Source organism: Vespa mandarinia, chromosome 6, assembly GCF_050613455.1.
Source record: "Vespa mandarinia isolate Hongniang chromosome 6, ASM5061345v1, whole genome shotgun sequence".
Classification (NCBI taxonomy): Eukaryota; Metazoa; Arthropoda; class Insecta; order Hymenoptera; family Vespidae; genus Vespa; species Vespa mandarinia.
The window spans coordinates 7,702,281-7,723,264 of NC_140815.1; the positions used below are offsets into that span (position 1 = coordinate 7,702,281).

The following is a 20,984-nucleotide window of genomic DNA, read 5'->3' on the forward strand; positions in this document are numbered from 1 at the left end:
TTATCATTATTATTATTATTATTATTATTATTATTATTATTATTGTGTTTTATAATCACCTTCACCTCTAAGATTATAAGTGGCAGAAAACAAAAATGAAAAAATATCGTTTTACGTCGTTTGTTTATTCCTCTACCAATGAAATTAATATTTTTTTCAAAACAATTAATAAATTTTACAATCATTTGGTATACTGTGATATATATTACGATATATAATAGTATATACTGATGGAAAAAACTTTACTTTCCTCAGAATTTATCTACTTTCCTGAATATTTGAATAAACAAAATATTCTTTGACATATTTATTAACGATTGGTTTTAAATTATGCTACGATTGATCTTATAAATATTATTGGTTCATATGAAAACACCAATGGTGTAATCACCAATAAAAACAATACTATTTATTAGATACTGTATTTTTGATATTCTTTTGTTATTATATTTAAGTTATTGAAATGTATGATGAAGAAACAATAAGACAATAATCCGTATATAATAGAACGATTAATTTGAACTAATATTAAACAAATTTAATGTTAAATCATTTTGTACAGATTAAACCTTTGAATTTGCCGCCTAAAATACAGCGCCTCCTTCGAATTACTAGTGCGCCATTTAGGTACATTGTTAGTATGAGGTTGATAACAGTAGTAGCCAGTGATCGTCAGTAATTACAATTGGTCATCGTCGTTTAAATTAGAGAAGTTATTTGAACTGATCAGAACAGCTAAAAAATGCCGAGTCAAGAAGTTGTTACTACGAAAGTAGTAGTCCATCCTTTAGTTTTATTAAGTGTAGTGGATCATTTTAATCGTATGGGAAAAATTGGAAATCAAAAAAGAGTGGTTGGCGTTCTTCTTGGTTGTTGGAGAGCCAAAGGTGTCTTAGATGTGTCAAACAGTTTTGCAGGTTAGGATTTTAGATTTCTATAAATATACATTCAGATTTTCCTTGTCCTATATTTAATATAAAGCTTTCATTTTGACAAAGTATATTAAAAAAAACAAAAAAACAAAAAATAATAAATAAATAATCAATAACATTCCAACATTTTTTCAGTACCTTTCGATGAAGATGACAAAGATAAAAGTGTATGGTTCCTTGACCATGATTATCTTGAAAATATGTATGGAATGTTCAAAAAAGTAAATGGTAATAGGTGATATGATGTATTAATGTAATATAGTATTTAATTGTTTGTAAAAATATATTGTAAAAAATATATACTTATAGCTCGAGAGAAAGTAGTAGGTTGGTATCACACAGGACCTAAACTACATCAAAATGACGTCGCCATCAATGAACTAATTAGAAGATACTGCCCAAATTCTGTATTAGTTATTATAGATGCTAAGCCAAAGGATTTAGGTCTTCCTACTGAGGCATATCAAGCAATAGAAGAAGTACATGATGTAAGCTTATTTACATATGATATGATAAGATGAAATTTTGAACTATCATTATTGTAAAATCTTGTATTATTTTAATAGGATGGTTCCCCAACATCTAAAACATTTGAGCATATACCTAGTGAAATAGGCGCTGAAGAAGCCGAAGAAGTAGGAGTAGAGCATTTATTACGTGATATTAAGGATACAACAGTTGGTACACTTAGTCAACGTATCACAAATCAACTTCTTGGATTGAAGGGTCTTCATGAGCAGATAAGAGAAATTAGGGATTATTTATTACAAGTATATAATTTTTTTTTTTTGGTACACGTTAATCTCTTACCTTTCAAGTTGCAAAAAACATTTCTTATTTCCAGGTTGGTAATGGTAAATTACCAATAAATCATCAAATTGTATACCAATTACAAGATATATTTAATTTACTACCAGATATGACACAGAGCAGTTTTGTGGATTCATTGTATGTTAAAACAAACGATCAAATGCTGGTAGTATATTTAGCAGCACTCGTGAGATCTATAGTCGCTCTTCATAACTTGATAAACAATAAATTGACCAATCGTGATGCAGAAAAAAAAGAAATGGACAAGAAAGATGCTAAAAAAGATGAGAAAAAAGAAGAAGATAAGAAAGATGAAAAAGAGAAAGGAAAAACTAAAAGTCAATGAGTAAGAAATATTATATCTCCATAAAGAGCAAAATCCATTATTAAGACCATCAAAGTTAAGAATAATTATTAACTTCGCATATGTAAATAGCGATGCTTGTTTATAATCTATACATAATGAATTTGTATTTTGCAAAAAATTAACAGAAATGAACTATTAGATTATTACAGAATGACTTAGTTAACCATTTTCATGCTTTCAGAATTATCATAATTGCATATTAATTCTATCAAATAAAAATAATGTAAATCTTGTAAATGCCACATATACGTTGTTATTACAATTTCTAATGTACTACATGACGATATAAAATGTGGAAATGAAGACTAATTTTAGTTGATACATAATTCATTCATACATAATTATATGTTGTTTTCTTCTAGTTGGTAATTTTAGAAAATCAATCATTCGAATTATCTGATTATACAGAAACAGAATTTTTCTATGAAATAAATTGCAATGGATTTATCAAATGATTATAAATATTTTATAAATATCATAGAGACACTCTATTTTGTAGGAAATGCAGTTTTTTACCTAAAATATTGGAGTCTTAATAAAAAAAAAAAAAAAAAATATCTTACATATGCTATTATTGTTCCATATACTGTCATATATTTATTACCTTTTAATGCTCATTTATTAGCATTAAATGATCTTTGAAAATCTAAATTAAATTTATGTGAAATTTTTTTAGTTGAAAAATGAAATCATGGAATTTTATCTACATGGATTCCAGTCGAGATTCATGTGACGAACATAAGTGCGATAGGAAAGTTTCTTGTCCATTTCTTTAACAAATTATTTTAGAATTTTACTATGTCCAATCTATTTACCAGTAAAAATATTATTGGAAAGATACAGTGTTAATGCTTTAGTCTTAAATCAGAATTAGATTAAAGGGATTTTGAAAATACATTGAAATATGCAGCCATTTGCTCGATAGTACTTATGTTGCATGATTAATCATTAGATTTCCATACATCACAAGAACTATTGACCCAGGTCTCACCACGTGGAGGTTGCTGCATGTGGAGACCCACGGACTGACGGTGACTCTACTCTAAAATTCGCGTTCCGCGATACCGATCCGCTATACCTTTCCGCTTCAATGCACTGGCTTCTTAACTAACAGGGTATGCGTAGCTTTGCTACAACACACCTCTTACAGATAGCTCCACCATTTGCACCGTCCGCTTCAGACATAACGGATTATTAAGCACATTCGAATTCGTGCTTTCCGAATTTCGAACAATCAAAGCGCACTCCTTAGAAATACTAATCGCGTCGCGACACTCACGTGTGTGTTATAATTACGTAGATTCTACTATTAAGCCGAAATTCGCGAAGTACCCCCATCGGAATTTTGAAGAAATCAAACGAAGTCCACGGTAGGACCATTAATCGCGCCCGAACACCCACGCGAGTGTTAGAAAAACGATGACTCTACTCTACAATTCGCGTTTTCGATTCGAACAATCAAACGAAGATTAATCGCGCCCGAGAACACCCACGCCTGTGCCCGCCGACACGCGCGCCAGTGTTCTTCCTATCCTTCCCGTATTCGCGTAGAAATCGATGATGAATCTTGCCATTCGATGTACCATCCGGTCGCTGATGAACCTATCCCTCGATGATCTATCCTGGAAAAGAAGAAAGTAAGCAGAAAATAAGAGAAAGAAAGAAAATACATAAAATAAAACATAATATATATATATAATATAAATAGAAAATAAACATAATTAAAAACATAATTAAAAACATAATTAGAAAGAAACAACATAAATAAATATTAAGAATACATAATAAAAAGGAAATAACATAATAATAACATAATGGATAACATAATTCAAAAAGAAAAATATGAGATAGAAACGAGAGCCGGAGAAAGAAAAGAGAACCCCAGAAAGAGAAGAACAGAGAGCCCCAAAAAGATAAGATAAGAGAAATAGTTCTATATGATGCTAAGACAGCAACCCGCACAGAAGCCCTCCCCCACAGGCCCCTCCAATGGGTCCCACCCGAAATACATAAAGGATAATTAATGAGAGTGAATAAGAATAAATAGAAATGGCAATGGACGTAAAAGAGAGATAGAAAAATTTCCTTTTCATTTCTCTGAGAAATTATTGTACAATATATTTCTGTCAAATTTCTTCTTTTGAAGTATTATTAGCTATATAAAATGAAAATATGTTAATGTTTAGTTGGAATTAGTTTGAAAAGATATTGGAAAAGTAATACAATATGCAGCTATTCGTTCGGTAATACTTGCATTTAAAAATTTACAATTAAACTTTGCAAGTATTAACGATCCAGGTCTCACTACGTGGAAGTTGCTGCATGTGGAGACCCACGAGCTAACGGTGACTCTACTTTACTCTAAAATCCGCGTACCGCGATACCGATCCCTTATGCCTTCCGCTTCGGATATCTTGGGCATGGGACAAAGCTAACAGGAAGTATCTAGCCTTAGCTACAGGGACTCCACTTACAGAAAGCTTAACCGTTCGACACCCTCCGCCTCAGGCATAACGGATTATTAAGCACATCTGAATTCGTGCATCCGAATTTCGAACAATCAAAGCGCATTAATCGCGTTCGCGACACTCACGTGTGTTATAATTACGTAGATTCTATTGTTCTATCCAAATTCGCGAAGTAATCTAATCGATATGTCGAAGAAATCAAACGAAGTCCCCGGTAGGACTTTCAATCGCGCATGCGAACTCTTACGTGAGTGTTAGTATAACGGTGACACTAAGTTGAAATCCGAAGCGCACTCCAAATTTCAACACTAAAACGAAGTCCATAATAGGACTTTTAATCGCGCGCGGACACCCACGCAAGTGTTCGGAAAACGGTGACTCTACTCTAAATAAACTAATCGAATATTCGAGCAAACAAAACGAAGTCCCCGGTAGGACTTTTAATCGCGCACGCGAACACTCACGTGAGTGTTAGAATAACGGTGACTCTAAGTTGAAATCCAAAGTGACATATGCTAACCGGTATTTAGAATTTCCATGATATTTGTCGGGATTTCCGCCCCGCTACCAAATATGAGGATTATCATAACATCAGCCAGCTATGTACAGCACTACAAGGTAAACCGTTCGCGCACCCCGAATTTCAACACTAAACGAAGTCCATGGTAGGACTTTTAATCGCGCCCGGACACCCACGCAAGTGTTCGGAAAACGGTGACTCTACTCTAAAAAAACGCGTTCGCGAGGTAATCTAATCGAATATTCGAGCAAATATAAACGAAGTCCCCGGTAGGACTTTTAAGTCGCGCCCGCGTTCATTCACGTGAGTTTTAGAAAAACGGTGACTCTACTCTAAATCCGCGTTTTCGATACGAGCAATCAAACGAAGTATAATCGCGCCCGAGAACACCCACGCTTGTGCACGCCGACACGCGCGCCAGTGTTCTTCCTATCCTTCCCGTAACCGCGTGTAAAAATCCATGATGAATCCAGCCATACTACGATGACGCATCCGACCGTAGGTGAATCTATGCCTTGATGATCTATCCTGAAAAAAAAGAAGATAGGGAAAAAATAAGAAAAAGAAGAGAAAAGACATATTGAATATCGCTGCATGATTGTTTGATCATTCCTGAAAAAAAAAAGAATATGAATAAAAGAAAGATAAGAAAATAGAAGTAGCTCTGCATGCTGCTGGAACAACAATCCGCCTCATCTCATGGGTCCTACCTAATGCTTAAAAATTAAAATTAATTAGAATATATTAATAACAAACCTAAAAACATAAAAACATAATTAAAAAGAAATAACATAAATAAATATTAAAAAAACATAATTAAAAGGAAATAACATAATTAAATTCTGAAAAGACATAATAAAAAGAAATAACATATTATTAACATAATTAAAAACATAATTAAAGAAGAAAAATATGAGTAATAAAATAGAGCTGCTGAAAGATAAGAAAATAGAAGTAGCTCTGCATGCTGCTAAAACAACAGTCCTCTTCATCTAATGGTTCCTACCTAAAACCTGTAAATCATAATTAGTAAGAATATATTAAAAACATAATCAAAACCTAAAAACATAATTAAAAAGAAATAACAAATAGATATTAAAGAAACATAATTAAAAAGAAATAAAATAATAAAAATCTGAAAAGACATAATGAAAAGAAATAACATATTAATAATATAATTAAAAACATAATTATATAAGAAAAATATTAGATAGAAAAGAAAGCTGCAGAAAGATAAGAAAAAAGAAGCAGCTCTATAAGATGCTGAGAAAGCAACCCACACAGAGGCCCACACCCATGTCCCCATTCCATGGGTCCCACCCGAGACTTATAAAACATAATTAATAGGAGCAAATAACAATGAAAATTATGAAATAGAAAAGAGAGTACGAGAAAAAGAAAAAAAGAGAAACAGTTCTATATGATGCTGAGACAGCAACCCGCACAGAAGCCCTCGCCCACAGGCCCCTCCCATGGGTCCCACCCGAAATATGTAAAGAATAATTAATGAGAGTAAATAAGAATTAACAAAAATGACAGTGGACGTAAAAGAGAGATAGAAAAATTTCCTTTTCGTTTCTCTGAGAAATTATTGTACAATAGTATTCTGCCATATTCCTTCTTTTGAAGTATTATTAGCTATATAAAATGAAAATATGTTAATGTTTAGTTGGAATTAGTTTGAAAAGATATTGGAAAAGTAATACAATATGCAGCCATTCGTTCGGTAATACTTGCATTTAAAAATTTACTATTAAACTTTGCAAGTATTAACGATCCAGGTCTCACTACGTGGAAGTTGCTGCATGTGGAGACCCACGGACTGACGGTGACTCTACTCTAAAATTCGCGTTTCGCGATACCGATCCGCTATACCTTTCCGCTTCAATGCACTGGCTTCTTAACTAACAGGGTATGCGTAGCTTTGCTACTACACACCTCTTACAGATAGCTCCACCATTTGCACCGTCCGCTTCAGACATAACGGATTATTAAGCACATTCGAATTCGTGCTTTCCGAATTTCGAACAATCAAAGCGCACTCCTTAGAAATACTAATCGCGTCGCGACACTCACGTGTGTGTTATAATTACGTAGATTCTACTATTAAGCCGAAATTCGCGAAGTACCCCCATCGGAATTTTGAAGAAATCAAACGAAGTCCACGGTAGGACCTTTAATCGCGCCCGAACACCCACGCGAGTGTTAGAAAGACGATGACTCTATTCTACAATTCGCGTTTTCGATTCGAACAATCAAACGAAGTTTAATCGCGCCCGAGAACACCCACGCCTGTGCCCGCCGACACGCGCGCCAGTGTTCTTCCTATCCTTCCCGTATGCGCGTAGAAATCGATGATGAATCTTGCCATTCGATGTACCATCCGGTCGCTGATGAACCTATCCCTCGATGACCTATCCTGTAAAAGAAAGAGATAAAGTGGAAATAAAAGAACAAAAAAATATATAAAACAGAAAATAATACATATATACATATATAAAATACAAATAGAAAATATATATAAATAGATAAGAGACGTAGAAAAAGAAACGAAAAGAGAAGCAGCATGCATCATCCCATGGTTCCTAAAGCAAATAAATCATAATTAATAGAAATATATTAAAAACATATTTAAGAACTTAATCAAAAACACAATTAAACAAATAATTAAAAACATAATTATAAGGAAATAATATATTAATAACACAATTGAAAACATAATTTAAAAGGAAAAATATCAAATAGAAACAAGAGCCCGAGAAAGAAAAGAGAGCCCCAGAAAGAGAAGAACAGAGAGCCCCAAAAAGATAAGATAAGAGAAACAGTTCTATATGATGCTAAGACAGCAACCCGCACAGAAGCCCTCGCCCACAGGCCCCTCCCATGGGTCCCACCCGAAATATATAAAAAATAATTAATGAGAGTAAATAAGAATTAACAAAAATGACAGTGGACATAAAAGAGAGATAGAAAAATTTCCTTTTCGTTTCTCTGAGAAATTATTGTACAATAGTATTCTGCCATATTCCTTCTTTTGAAGTATTATTAGCGATGTAAAGTCGAAAAATATTAATGTTCAGTTGGAATTAGATTAAAAAGATATTGGAAAAGTAATACAATATGCAGCCATTCGTTCGGTAATACTTGCATTTAAAAATTTACAATTAAACTTTGCAAGTATTAACGATCCAGGTCTCACTACGTGGAAGTTGCTGCATGTGGAGACCCACGGACTGACGGTGACTCTACTCTAAAATTCGCGTTCCGCGATACCGATCCGCTATACCTTTCCGCTTCAATGCACTGGCTTCTTAACTAACAGGGTATGCGTAGCTTTGCTACAACACACCTCTTACAGATAGCTCCACCATTTGCACCGTCCGCTTCAGACATAACGGATTATTAAGCACATTCGAATTCGTGCTTTCCGAATTTCGAACAATCAAAGCGCACTCCTTAGAAATACTAATCGCGTCGCGACACTCACGTGTGTGTTATAATTACGTAGATTCTACTATTAAGCCGAAATTCGCGAAGTACCCCCATCGGAATTTTGAAGAAATCAAACGAAGTCCACGGTAGGACCTTTAATCGCGCCCGAACACCCACGCGAGTGTTAGAAAAACGATGACTCTACTCTACAATTCGCGTTTTCGATTCGAACAATCAAACGAAGTTTAATCGCGCCCGAGAACACCCACGCCTGTGCCCGCCGACACGCGCGCCAGTGTTCTTCCTATCCTTCCCGTATTCGCGTAGAAATCGATGATGAATCTTGCCATTCGATGTACCATCCGGTCGCTGATGAACCTATCCCTCGATGATCTATCCTGGAAAAGAAGAAAGTAAGCAGAAAATAAGAGAAAGAAAGAAAATACATAAAATAAAACATAATATATATATATAATATAAATAGAAAATAAACATAATTAAAAACATAATTAAAAACATAATTAGAAAGAAACAACATAAATAAATATTAAGAATACATAATAAAAAGGAAATAACATAATAATAACATAATGGATAACATAATTCAAAAAGAAAAATATGAGATAGAAACGAGAGCCGGAGAAAGAAAATAGAACCCCAGAAAGAGAAGAACAGAGAGCCCCAAAAAGATAAGATAAGAGAAATAGTTCTATATGATGCTAAGACAGCAACCCGCACAGAAGCCCTCGCCCACAGGCCCCTCCCATGGGTCCCACCCGAAATATATAAAAAATAATTAATGAGAGTAAATAAGAATTAATAGAAATGACAGTGGACATAAAAGAGAGATAGAAAAATTTCCTTTTCGTTTCTCTGAGAAATTATTGTACAATAGTATTCTGCCATATTCCTTCTTTTGAAGTATTATTAGCTATATAAAATGAAAATATGTTAATGTTTAGTTGGAATTAGTTTGAAAAGATATTGGAAAAGTAATACAATATGCAGCCATTCGTTCGGTAATACTTGCATTTAAAAATTTACAATTAAACTTTGCAAGTATTAACGATCCAGGTCTCACTACGTGGAAGTTGCTGCATGTGGAGACCCACGAGCTAACGGTGACTCTACTTTACTCTAAAATCCGCGTACCGCGATACCGATCCCTTATGCCTTCCGCTTCGGATATCTTGGGCATGGGACAAAGCTAACAGGAAGTATCTAGCCTTAGCTACAGGGACTCCACTTACAGAAAGCTTAACCGTTCGACACCCTCCGCCTCAGGCATAACGGATTATTAAGCACATCTGAATTCGTGCATCCGAATTTCGAACAATCAAAGCGCATTAATCGCGTTCGCGACACTCACGTGTGTTATAATTACGTAGATTCTATTGTTCTATCCAAATTCGCGAAGTAATCTAATCGATATGTCGAAGAAATCAAACGAAGTCCCCGGTAGGACTTTCAATCGCGCATGCGAACTCTTACGTGAGTGTTAGTATAACGGTGACTCTAAGTTGAAATCCGAAGCGCACTCCAAATTTCAACACTAAAACGAAGTCCATAATAGGACTTTTAATCGCGCGCGGACACCCACGCAAGTGTTCGGAAAACGGTGACTCTACTCTAAATAAACTAATCGAATATTCGAGCAAACAAAACGAAGTCCCCGGTAGGACTTTTAATCGCGCACGCGAACACTCACATGAGTGTTAGAATAACGGTGACTCTAAGTTGAAATCCAAAGTGACATATGCTAACCGGTATTTAGAATTTCCATGATATTTGTCGGGATTTCCGCCCCGCTACCAAATATGAGGATTATCATAACATCAGCCAGCTATGTACAGCACTACAAGGTAAACCGTTCGCGCACCCCGAATTTCAACACTAAACGAAGTCCATGGTAGGACTTTTAATCGCGCCCGGACACCCACGCAAGTGTTCGGAAAACGGTGACTCTACTTTAAAAAAACGCGTTCGCGAGGTAATCTAATCGAATATTCGAGCAAATATAAACGAAGTCCCCGGTAGGACTTTTAAGTCGCGCCCGCGTTCATTCACGTGAGTTTTAGAAAAACGGTGACTCTACTCTAAATCCGCGTTTTCGATACGAGCAATCAAACGAAGTATAATCGCGCCCGAGAACACCCACGCTTGTGCACGCCGACACGCGCGCCAGTGTTCTTCCTATCCTTCCCGTAACCGCGTGTAAAAATCCATGATGAATCCAGCCATACTACGATGACGCATCCGACCGTAGGTGAATCTATGCCTTGATGATCTATCCTGAAAAAAAAGAAGATAAGGAAAAAATAAGAAAAAGAAGAGAAAAGACATATTGAATATCGCTGCATGATTGTTCGATCATTCCTGAAAAAAAAAAGAAGATGAATAAAAGAAAGATAAGAAAATAGAAGTAGCTCTGCATGCTGCTGGAACAACAATCCGCCTCATCTCATGGGTCCTACCTAATGCTAAAGAATTAAAATTAATTAGAATATATTAATAACAAACCTAAAAACATAAAAACATAATTAAAAAGAAATAACATAAATAAATATTAAAAAAACATAATTAAAAGGAAATAACATAATTAAATTCTGAAAAGACATAATAAAAAGAAATAACATATTATTAACATAATTAAAAACATAATTAAAGAAGAAAAATATGAGTAATAAAATAGAGCTGCTGAAAGATAAGAAAATAGAAGTAGCTCTGCATGCTGCTAAAACAACAGTCCTCTTCATCTAATGGTTCCTACCTAAAACCTGTAAATCACAATTAATAAGAATATATTAAAAACATAATTAAAAATAAATAACAAATAAATATTAAACAAACATAATTAAAAAGAAATAACATAATAAAAATCTGAAAAGACATAATGAAAAAAAATAACATATTAATAACATAATTAAAAACATAATTAAATAAGAAAAATATTAGATAGAAAAGAAAGCTGCAGAAAGATAAGAAAAAAGAAGCAGCTCTATAAGATGCTGAGAAAGCAACCCACACAGAGGCCCACACCCATGTCCCCATTCCATGGGTCCCACCCGAGACTTATAAAGCATAATTAATAGGAGCAAATAACAATGAAAATTATGAAATAGAAAAGAGAGTACGAGAAAAAGAAAAAAAGAGAAACAGTTCTATATGATGCTGAGACAGCAACCCGCACAGAAGCCCTCGCCCACAGGCCCCTCCCATGGGTCCCACCCGAAATATGTAAAGAATAATTAATGAGAGTAAATAAGAATTAACAAAAATGACAGTGGACATAAAAGAGAGATAGAAAAATTTCCTTTTCGTTTCCCTGAGAAATTATTGTACAATAGAATTCTGCCATATTTCTTCTTTTGAAGTATTATTAGCGATATAAAGTAGAAAAATATTAATGTTCAATTGGAATTATATTAAAAAGATATTGGTAAAGTAATACAATATGCAGCCATTCGTTCGGTAATACTTGCATTTAAAAATTTACAATTAAACTTTGCAAGTATTAACGATCCAGGTCTCACTACGTGGAAGTTGCTGCATGTGGAGACCCACGGACTGACGGTGACTCTACTCTAAAATTCGCGTTCCGCGATACCGATCCGCTATACCTTTCCGCTTCAATGCACTGGCTTCTTAACTAACAGGGTATGCGTAGCTTTGCTACAACACACCTCTTACAGATAGCTCCACCATTTGCACCGTCCGCTTCAGACATAACGGATTATTAAGCACATTCGAATTCGTGCTTTCCGAATTTCGAACAATCAAAGCGCACTCCTTAGAAATACTAATCGCGTCGCGACACTCACGTGTGTGTTATAATTACGTAGATTCTACTATTAAGCCGAAATTCGCGAAGTACCCCCATCGGAATTTTGAAGAAATCAAACGAAGTCCACGGTAGGACCTTTAATCGCGCCCGAACACCCACGCGAGTGTTAGAAAAACGATGACTCTACTCTACAATTCGCGTTTTCGATTCGAACAATCAAACGAAGTTTAATCGCGCCCGAGAACACCCACGCCTGTGCCCGCCGACACGCGCGTCAGTGTTCTTCCTATCCTTCCCGTATTCGCGTAGAAATCGATGATGAATCTTGCCATTCGATGTACCATCCGGTCGCTGATGAACCTATCCCTCGATGACCTATCCTGTAAAAGAAAGAGATAAAGTGGAAATAAAAGAACAAAAAAATATATAAAACAGAAAATAATACATATATACATATATAAAATACAAATAGAAAATATATATAAATAGATAAGAGACGTAGAAAAAGAAACGAAAAGAGAAGCAGCATGCATCATCCCATGGTTCCTAAAGCAAATAAATCATAATTAATAGAAATATATTAAAAACATATTTAAGAACTTAATCAAAAACACAATTAAACAAATAATTAAAAACATAATTATAAGGAAATAATATATTAATAACACAATTGAAAACATAATTTAAAAGGAAAAATATCAAATAGAAACAAGAGCCCGAGAAAGAAAAGAGAGCCCCAGAAAGAGAAGAACAGAGAGCCCCAAAAAGATAAGATAAGAGAAACGGTTCTATATGATGCTAAGACAGCAACCCGCACAGAAGCCCTCGCCCACAGGCCCCTCCCATGGGTCCCACCCGAAATATGTAAAGAATAATTAATGAGAGTAAATAAGAATTAACAAAAATGACAGTGGACATAAAAGAGAGATAGAAAAATTTCCTTTTCGTTTCTCTGAGAAATTATTGTACAATAGTATTCTGCCATATTCCTTCTTTTGAAGTATTATTAGCGATGTAAAGTCGAAAAATATTAATGTTCAGTTGGAATTAGATTAAAAAGATATTGGAAAAGTAATACAATATGCAGCCATTCGTTCGGTAATACTTGCATTTAAAAATTTACTATTAAACTTTGCAAGTATTAACGATCCAGGTCTCACTACGTGGAAGTTGCTGCATGTGGAGACCCACGGACTGACGGTGACTCTACTCTAAAATTCGCGTTCCGCGATACCGATCCGCTATACCTTTCCGCTTCAATGCACTGGCTTCTTAACTAACAGGGTATGCGTAGCTTTGCTACAACACACCTCTTACAGATAGCTCCACCATTTGCACCGTCCGCTTCAGACATAACGGATTATTAAGCACATTCGAATTCGTGCTTTCCGAATTTCGAACAATCAAAGCGCACTCCTTAGAAATACTAATCGCGTCGCGACACTCACGTGTGTGTTATAATTACGTAGATTCTACTATTAAGCCGAAATTCGCGAAGTACCCCCATCGGAATTTTGAAGAAATCAAACGAAGTCCACGGTAGGACCTTTAATCGCGCCCGAACACCCACGCGAGTGTTAGAAAAACGATGACTCTACTCTACAATTCGCGTTTTCGATTCGAACAATCAAACGAAGTTTAATCGCGCCCGAGAACACCCACGCCTGTGCCCGCCGACACGCGCGCCCGTGTTCTTCCTATCCTTCCCGTATGCGCGTAGAAATCGATGATGAATCTTGCCATTCGATGTACCATCCGGTCGCTGATGAACCCTCGATGATCTATCCTGGAAAAGAAGAAAGTAAGCAGAAAATAAGAGAAAGAAAGAAAATACATAAAATAAAACATAATATATATATAATATAAATAGAAAATAAACATAATTAAAAACATAATTAGAAAGAAACAACATAAATAAATATTAAGAATACATAATAAAAAGGAAATAACATAATAATAACATAATGGAAAACATAATTCAAAAAGAAAAATTTGAGATAGAAACGAGAACCGAAGAAAGAAAAGAGAGCCCCAGAAAGAGAAGAATAGAGAGCCCCAAAAGGATAAGATAAGAGAAACAGTTCTATATGATGCTAAGATAGCAACCCGCACAGAAGCCCTCCCCCACAGGCCCCTCCAATGGGTCCCACCCGAAATACACAAAGGATAATTAATGAGAGTGAATAAGAATAAATAGAAATGGCAATGGACGTAAAAGAGAGATAGAAAAATTTCCTTTTCATTTCTCTGAGAAATTATTGTACAATATATTTCTGTCAAATTTCTTCTTTTGAAGTATTATTAGCTATATAAAATGAAAATATGTTAATGTTTAGTTGAAATTAGTTTGAAAAGATATTGGAAAAGTAATACAATATGCAGCTATTCGTTCGGTAATACTTGCATTTAAAAATTTACAATTAAACTTTGCAAGTATTAACGATCCAGGTCTCACTACGTGGAAGTTGCTGCATGTGGAGACCCACGAGCTAACGGTGACTCTACTTTACTCTAAAATCCGCGTACCGCGATACCGATCCCTTATGCCTTCCGCTTCGGATATCTTGGGCATGGGACAAAGCTAACAGGAAGTATCTAGCCTTAGCTACAGGGACTCCACTTACAGAAAGCTTAACCGTTCGACACCCTCCGCCTCAGGCATAACGGATTATTAAGCACATCTGAATTCGTGCATCCGAATTTCGAACAATCAAAGCGCATTAATCGCGTTCGCGACACTCACGTGTGTTATAATTACGTAGATTCTATTGTTCTGTCCAAATTCGCGAAGTAATCTAATCGATATGTCGAAGAAATCAAACGAAGTCCCCGGTAGGACTTTCAATCGCGCATGCGAACTCTTACGTGAGTGTTAGTATAACGGTGACTCTAAGTTGAAATCCGAAGCGCACTCCAAATTTCAACACTAAAACGAAGTCCATAATAGGACTTTTAATCGCGCGCGGACACCCACGCAAGTGTTCGGAAAACGGTGACTCTACTCTAAATAAACTAATCGAATATTCGAGCAAACAAAACGAAGTCCCCGGTAGGACTTTTAATCGCGCACGCGAACACTCACATGAGTGTTAGAATAACGGTGACTCTAAGTTGAAATCCAAAGTGACATATGCTAACCGGTATTTAGAATTTCCATGATATTTGTCGGGATTTCCGCCCCGCTACCAAATATGAGGATTATCATAACATCAGCCAGCTATGTACAGCACTACAAGGTAAACCGTTCGCGCACCCCGAATTTCAACACTAAACGAAGTCCATGGTAGGACTTTTAATCGCGCCCGGACACCCACGCAAGTGTTCGGAAAACGGTGACTCTACTCTAAAAAAACGCGTTCGCGAGGTAATCTAATCGAATATTCGAGCAAATATAAACGAAGTCCCCGGTAGGACTTTTAAGTCGCGCCCGCGTTCATTCACGTGAGTTTTAGAAAAACGGTGACTCTACTCTAAATCCGCGTTTTCGATACGAGCAATCAAACGAAGTATAATCGCGCCCGAGAACACCCACGCTTGTGCACGCCGACACGCGCGCCAGTGTTCTTCCTATCCTTCCCGTAACCGCGTGTAAAAATCCATGATGAATCCAGCCATACTACGATGACGCATCCGACCGTAGGTGAATCTATGCCTTGATGATCTATCCTGAAAAAAAAGAAGATAAGGAAAAAATAAGAAAAAGAAGAGAAAAGACATATTGAATATCGCTGCATGATTGTTCGATCATTCCTGAAAAAAAAAAGAAGATGAATAAAAGAAAGATAAGAAAATAGAAGTAGCTCTGCATGCTGCTGGAACAACAATCCGCCTCATCTCATGGGTCCTACCTAATGCTAAAAAATTAAAATTAATTAGAATATATTAATAACAAACCTAAAAACATAACATAATTAAAAAGAAATAACATAAATAAATATTAAGAAAACATAATTGAAAAGAAACAATCTAAATAAATATTAAGAAAATATAACTGAAAAGAAATAACTTATTAATAACATAACTGAAAACATAATTAAAAAAAGAAAAATATGAGATAGAAAAGAGAAAAAAAGAAATGCAGTTCTATACGATCCTGAGACAGCAGTCCGCACCTTCTCATGTGTCCTACCTAAAATTTATAAATCATAATTAATAAGAATATATTAATAACATATTTAAAAACATTATTAAACACATAATTAAACACATAAACAAACACAAATAAACACATAATTAAACACATAATTAAACACATAATTAAACATATAATTAAAAACATAATTAAAGACATAATTAAAAAGGAACAACATAAATAAATATTAAGAAAACATAACTGAAAAGAAATAATTTATTAATAACATAACTGAAAACATAATTAAAAAAGAAAAATATGAGATAGAAAAGAGAAAAAAAGAAATGCAGTTCTATACGATGCTGAGAGAGCTACCCGCACAGAGGCACACCCCCATGGCCCATCCCATGGGTCCCACCCGAGACTATAAATCATAATTCATAAGAGTATATTAATAACATAGAAAATAAAAACAAGAAAAATATAACTTAGAAAAGAGAGCCGCAGAAAGATAAGAGAATAGAAGCAGCTCTATAAAATGCTGAGACAGCAACCCGCACAGAGGCCCTCACCCATGGGCCCCTCCCATGGGTCCCACCCGAAACTATAAATCATAATTAATAAGAGTGTATTAATGACATTGAAATAAAAAACAAGAAAGATATGACTTAAAAAAAGAGCCGCAGATAGATAAGAGAATAGAAGCTGCTCTACATGATGCTAAAACAGCAACCCGCACAGAGGCTCTCTCCCATGGGCCCATCCCATGGGTCCCAACCGAGATATATAATGGATAATTAATGAGAATAAATTAGAATAAATAGTAATGACAGTGAAGAAAATTTTCTTTGCGTTTCAATTTTAAATCGAGATTCTATCTATTAATCAATAATATACAGTAGTACATGTATATGATCTTTATTACGTTGTTAAGAATATCCCGTTGTTTAAATATTAATTAATTATAATTTATGTAGATCGTACATTATTTAAATGTTAAGATAATCTTCTTTATTAATTATTCCTTTCCGTCTTCGTGATCCCACGTCCTGGAACTAGCTGAAAAGAAATAAGGAAAGAAAAAAGAATATATTAATTATACGAACAATAAAATTCTGAAATTAATATAATTAGCTTAAGAAAAATAAAAGATTAATTAAAAAAAAAAATGAAATATGTAGAACACTGAAATAAAGAAATATTATTTTGTCTGAAAGAAATATTATATTACTTTTACATTTCATAAATATATGATTTTAAAATAGAACTTATTAGAATAAAATTAAATTTTATTAAAATAAAATTATGAATTTAACTGTACTTTAGAAAAGAGAAAATGTGCAAAATTTATCAATCGACTTTAACGTAAAATTTGATTTTATTAAACTAGAATCATAAATTCAATTAAATTTTAGAAAAGAGAAAATGTGTAAAATTTATGTCTTAAGTTTAATATTAAAAATATATAAAATATGAAAAAATCCTATTCGCGTAAGCGTGGCAATCTGGAAATGTTATTTAAGAAATGTTACTTCGTCTCTGTTTTTTAAATTTACACCCTTACACCCATCACCATAAAGAGCATTTTGAGTGACAACATGGTAAAATTAAAATACGACTAAGAGCCATTCTCGAAAATTTCCAGTGAATTTTCGAAAATAACTCAATAACTTGATAATCGTCCTCTTAAGCCACAGTTTGTGATCAAATCGAATATCCTTCAGAAACTGTAACGACAAAATTTTATTCGAAATTATAAGATATAAAAGAAAATCTTTACACAATTATTGGTAGCCTAAAAAAAATTTTAATTAATATATTAATTGCTGAAAATCCTAAGCTAAAAATTAATTAATTTATTATCTAGGTTTACGGACTACGTCTCTTTATTTTTTAGCAATCATTCTACACGATTTATCTCTTTCAAAACCAATGACTCTATCGAGACATTTATTGTATCAATTTAAATCGATTAAATATTTAATTAATAATTATTTAAAAATATAAAGCAAACCCTTGGACGTTCCTTCTTACAAGCGAATATTTTTTAATTATTGTTAAAAAATTATCCACAGTTTCGTTTGTAATCCAGAGACTATCCATCGCGAATGTCTTCTTGCTCATTCTTTATTAGAACTCATTAATATCGATTTTTTACTATTTCCAGTAAAATATTTAAAAGTATATTAAAATATTCAAAATCTCAAATAATTATAAATACGTTTGAGCAAGAAGACCCCATCCTGATCTAATAAATAAATCAAAAAATAAAAAACCATTCACGAGTAAATCTCCGAAGAAATTTACTCGTGGTCACTCAATGCTCTTCTACTAATTAATTACAACCAATCACCCGTGCCGATTCGGACCTTTCGTCCTCGACATGATTGAGTGATTGGAGGGACTTAAAAATTCACTCACTACTTAAGAAGTTCTGCGATGGCTCCAAAACACTCGTTCAGATCGAAATTGAGAGTGGATGATTTCCTATGTGGTTGACAATTAATTCGATCGAAGTTGATCAAGAATCTCTTCAATGATGCACTGACTCTATTACGCGATAATTATTTTTTAACGGACGGTCACTGAATTTACTTCGCGAAACTCTATTATCTTTTTATAAATACAGTCTGTGTGACTGTTAAAAAACCAAAAAGCATTGCGAACAAACACTGACTCTAACGATTGCATTGCACGCAATCGATGCAAATAAATATCTTTAAATCGCGAAACACGAACGAACAAGCACTGCTTCGAGATATTCATATTTCAATGATAAAAATATTCGATTACACCAAGGCTTCACGCACGATTGCAATGTCCTGAAACAAAAAAATAAAAAAAAAATAATTATTATCACTGTTATAATAAGAAACTATATAAATTATTGAAGAAACATGAAATATAAAAATAAATTTACCATAAATATTCGTTGACACTTGCAGCAAAGATATCCTGAGAGACTTCCGATAATTACTCGTCGAAGGACAAACGTGAACTGATCTGTTAGCCGTCTAAATCAACAAAAAGACAATATATGTTAATAAAAAAAAAACCGAATATCCCAAGATAAAATTTAAAGTATAGGAATTTTAAATTAGAATTATTTTAAGTCGAACGAGTTTTTCCGTCTTTTTAATGTTTAAACGAATCTACTTTTGTTTAAATATTTATTTATTGTGCTCCGCGTATATCAAAGACTGTTTATATTAATTGGAAATTATCGAAAATATTAATTTATAAGTTTCCGCGATTAGAAATTGATAGTATCGATGTTCACTGGTCGGAGTGCAAAATAATACTAACTCGCGAACCGTCAAAGTTAATAGAAGGGCTGTTTATGTTGATATTGCACAAGGCCAACAATACCGAGATAAAATTTTTAAGTATAGGAATTTTAAATTAGAATTATTTTAAGTCGAACGAGTTTTCCCGTCTTTTTAATGTTTAAACGAATCTACTATTGTTTAAATATTTATTTATTGTGCTCCGCGTATATCAAAGACTGTTTATATTAATTGGAAATTATCGAAAATATTAATTTTTAAGTTTTCGCGATTAGAAATTGAGAGTATCGATGTTCACTGGTCGGAGTGCAAAAGAATACTAACTCGCGAACCGTCAAAGTTAATAGAAGGGCTGTTTATGTTGATATTGCACAAGGCCAACAATACCGAGATAAAATTTTAAAGTATAGGAATTTTAAATTAGAATTATTTTAAGTCGAACGAGTTTTTCCGTCTTTTTAATGTTTAAACGAATCTACTATTGTTTAAATATTTATTTATTGTGCTCCGCGTATATCAAAGACTGTTTATATTAATTGGAAATTATCGAAAATATTAATTTTTAAGTTTTCGCGATTAGAAATTGAGAGTATAGTTGTTCACTGGTCGGAGTGCAAAATAATACTAACTCGCGAACCGTCAAAGTTAATAGAAGGGCTGTTTATGTTGATATTGCACAAGGCCAACAATACCGAGATAAAATTTTAAAGTATAGGAATTTTAAATTAGAATTATTTTAAGTCGAACGAGTTTTTCCGTCTTTTTAATGTTTAAACGAATCTACTTTTGTTTAAATATTTATTTATTGTGCTCCGCGCATATTATAGGCTGTTTATATTAATTGGAAATTATCGAAAATATTAATTTATAAGTTTTCGCGATTAGAAATTGAGAGTATAGTTGTTCACTGGTCGGAGTGCAAAATAATACTAACTCGCGAACCGTCAAAGTTAATAGAAGGGCTGTTTATGTTGATATTGCACAAGGCCAACAATACCGAGATAAAATTTTTAAGTATAGGAATTTTAAATTAGAATTATTTTAAGTCGAACGAGTTTTTCCGTCTTTTTAATGTTTAAACGAATCTACTATTGTTTAAATATTTATTTATTGTGCTCCGCGTATATCAAAGACTGTTTATATTAATTGAAAATTATCGAAAATATTAATTTTTAAGTTTTCGCGATTAGAAATTGATAGTATCGATGTTCACTGGTCGGAGTGCAAAATAATACTAACTCGCGAACCGTCAAAGTTAATAGAAGGGCTGTTTATGTTGATATTGCACAAGGCCAACAATACCGAGATAAAA

At 34.0% G+C, this 20,984-nt stretch overlaps 1 protein-coding gene across 1 annotated transcript; it reads left to right on the forward strand.

The window, feature by feature from the left end:
- Nucleotides 1-642: 642 nt before the first annotated feature.
- Rpn8 (regulatory particle non-ATPase 8) lies at nucleotides 643-2,211 on the forward strand. The gene is made up of 5 exons (XM_035864973.2): nucleotides 643-917; nucleotides 1,068-1,160; nucleotides 1,242-1,420; nucleotides 1,499-1,702; nucleotides 1,777-2,211. The coding sequence occupies exons 1-5, from the start codon at nucleotides 743-745 to the stop codon at nucleotides 2,086-2,088; spliced, it is 963 nt and encodes a 320-aa protein (XP_035720866.1). The 5' UTR covers nucleotides 643-742; the 3' UTR covers nucleotides 2,089-2,211.
- The last annotated feature ends 18,773 nt before the right edge of the window (nucleotides 2,212-20,984 follow it).

What these genes read in the sequence shown, in the direction of transcription:
- Rpn8 (XM_035864973.2), top strand. Translation starts at nt 743, where the DNA reads ATGCCGAGTCAAGAAGTTGTTACTACGAAAGTAGTAGTCCATCCTTTA. An exon ending in TGTGTCAAACAGTTTTGCAG is followed by an intron (nt 918 to 1,067) that starts GTTAGGATTTTA and finishes ACATTTTTTCAG; the next exon opens with TACCTTTCGATGAAGATGAC. An exon ending in CAATAGAAGAAGTACATGAT is followed by an intron (nt 1,421 to 1,498) that starts GTAAGCTTATTT and finishes TTATTTTAATAG; the next exon opens with GATGGTTCCCCAACATCTAA.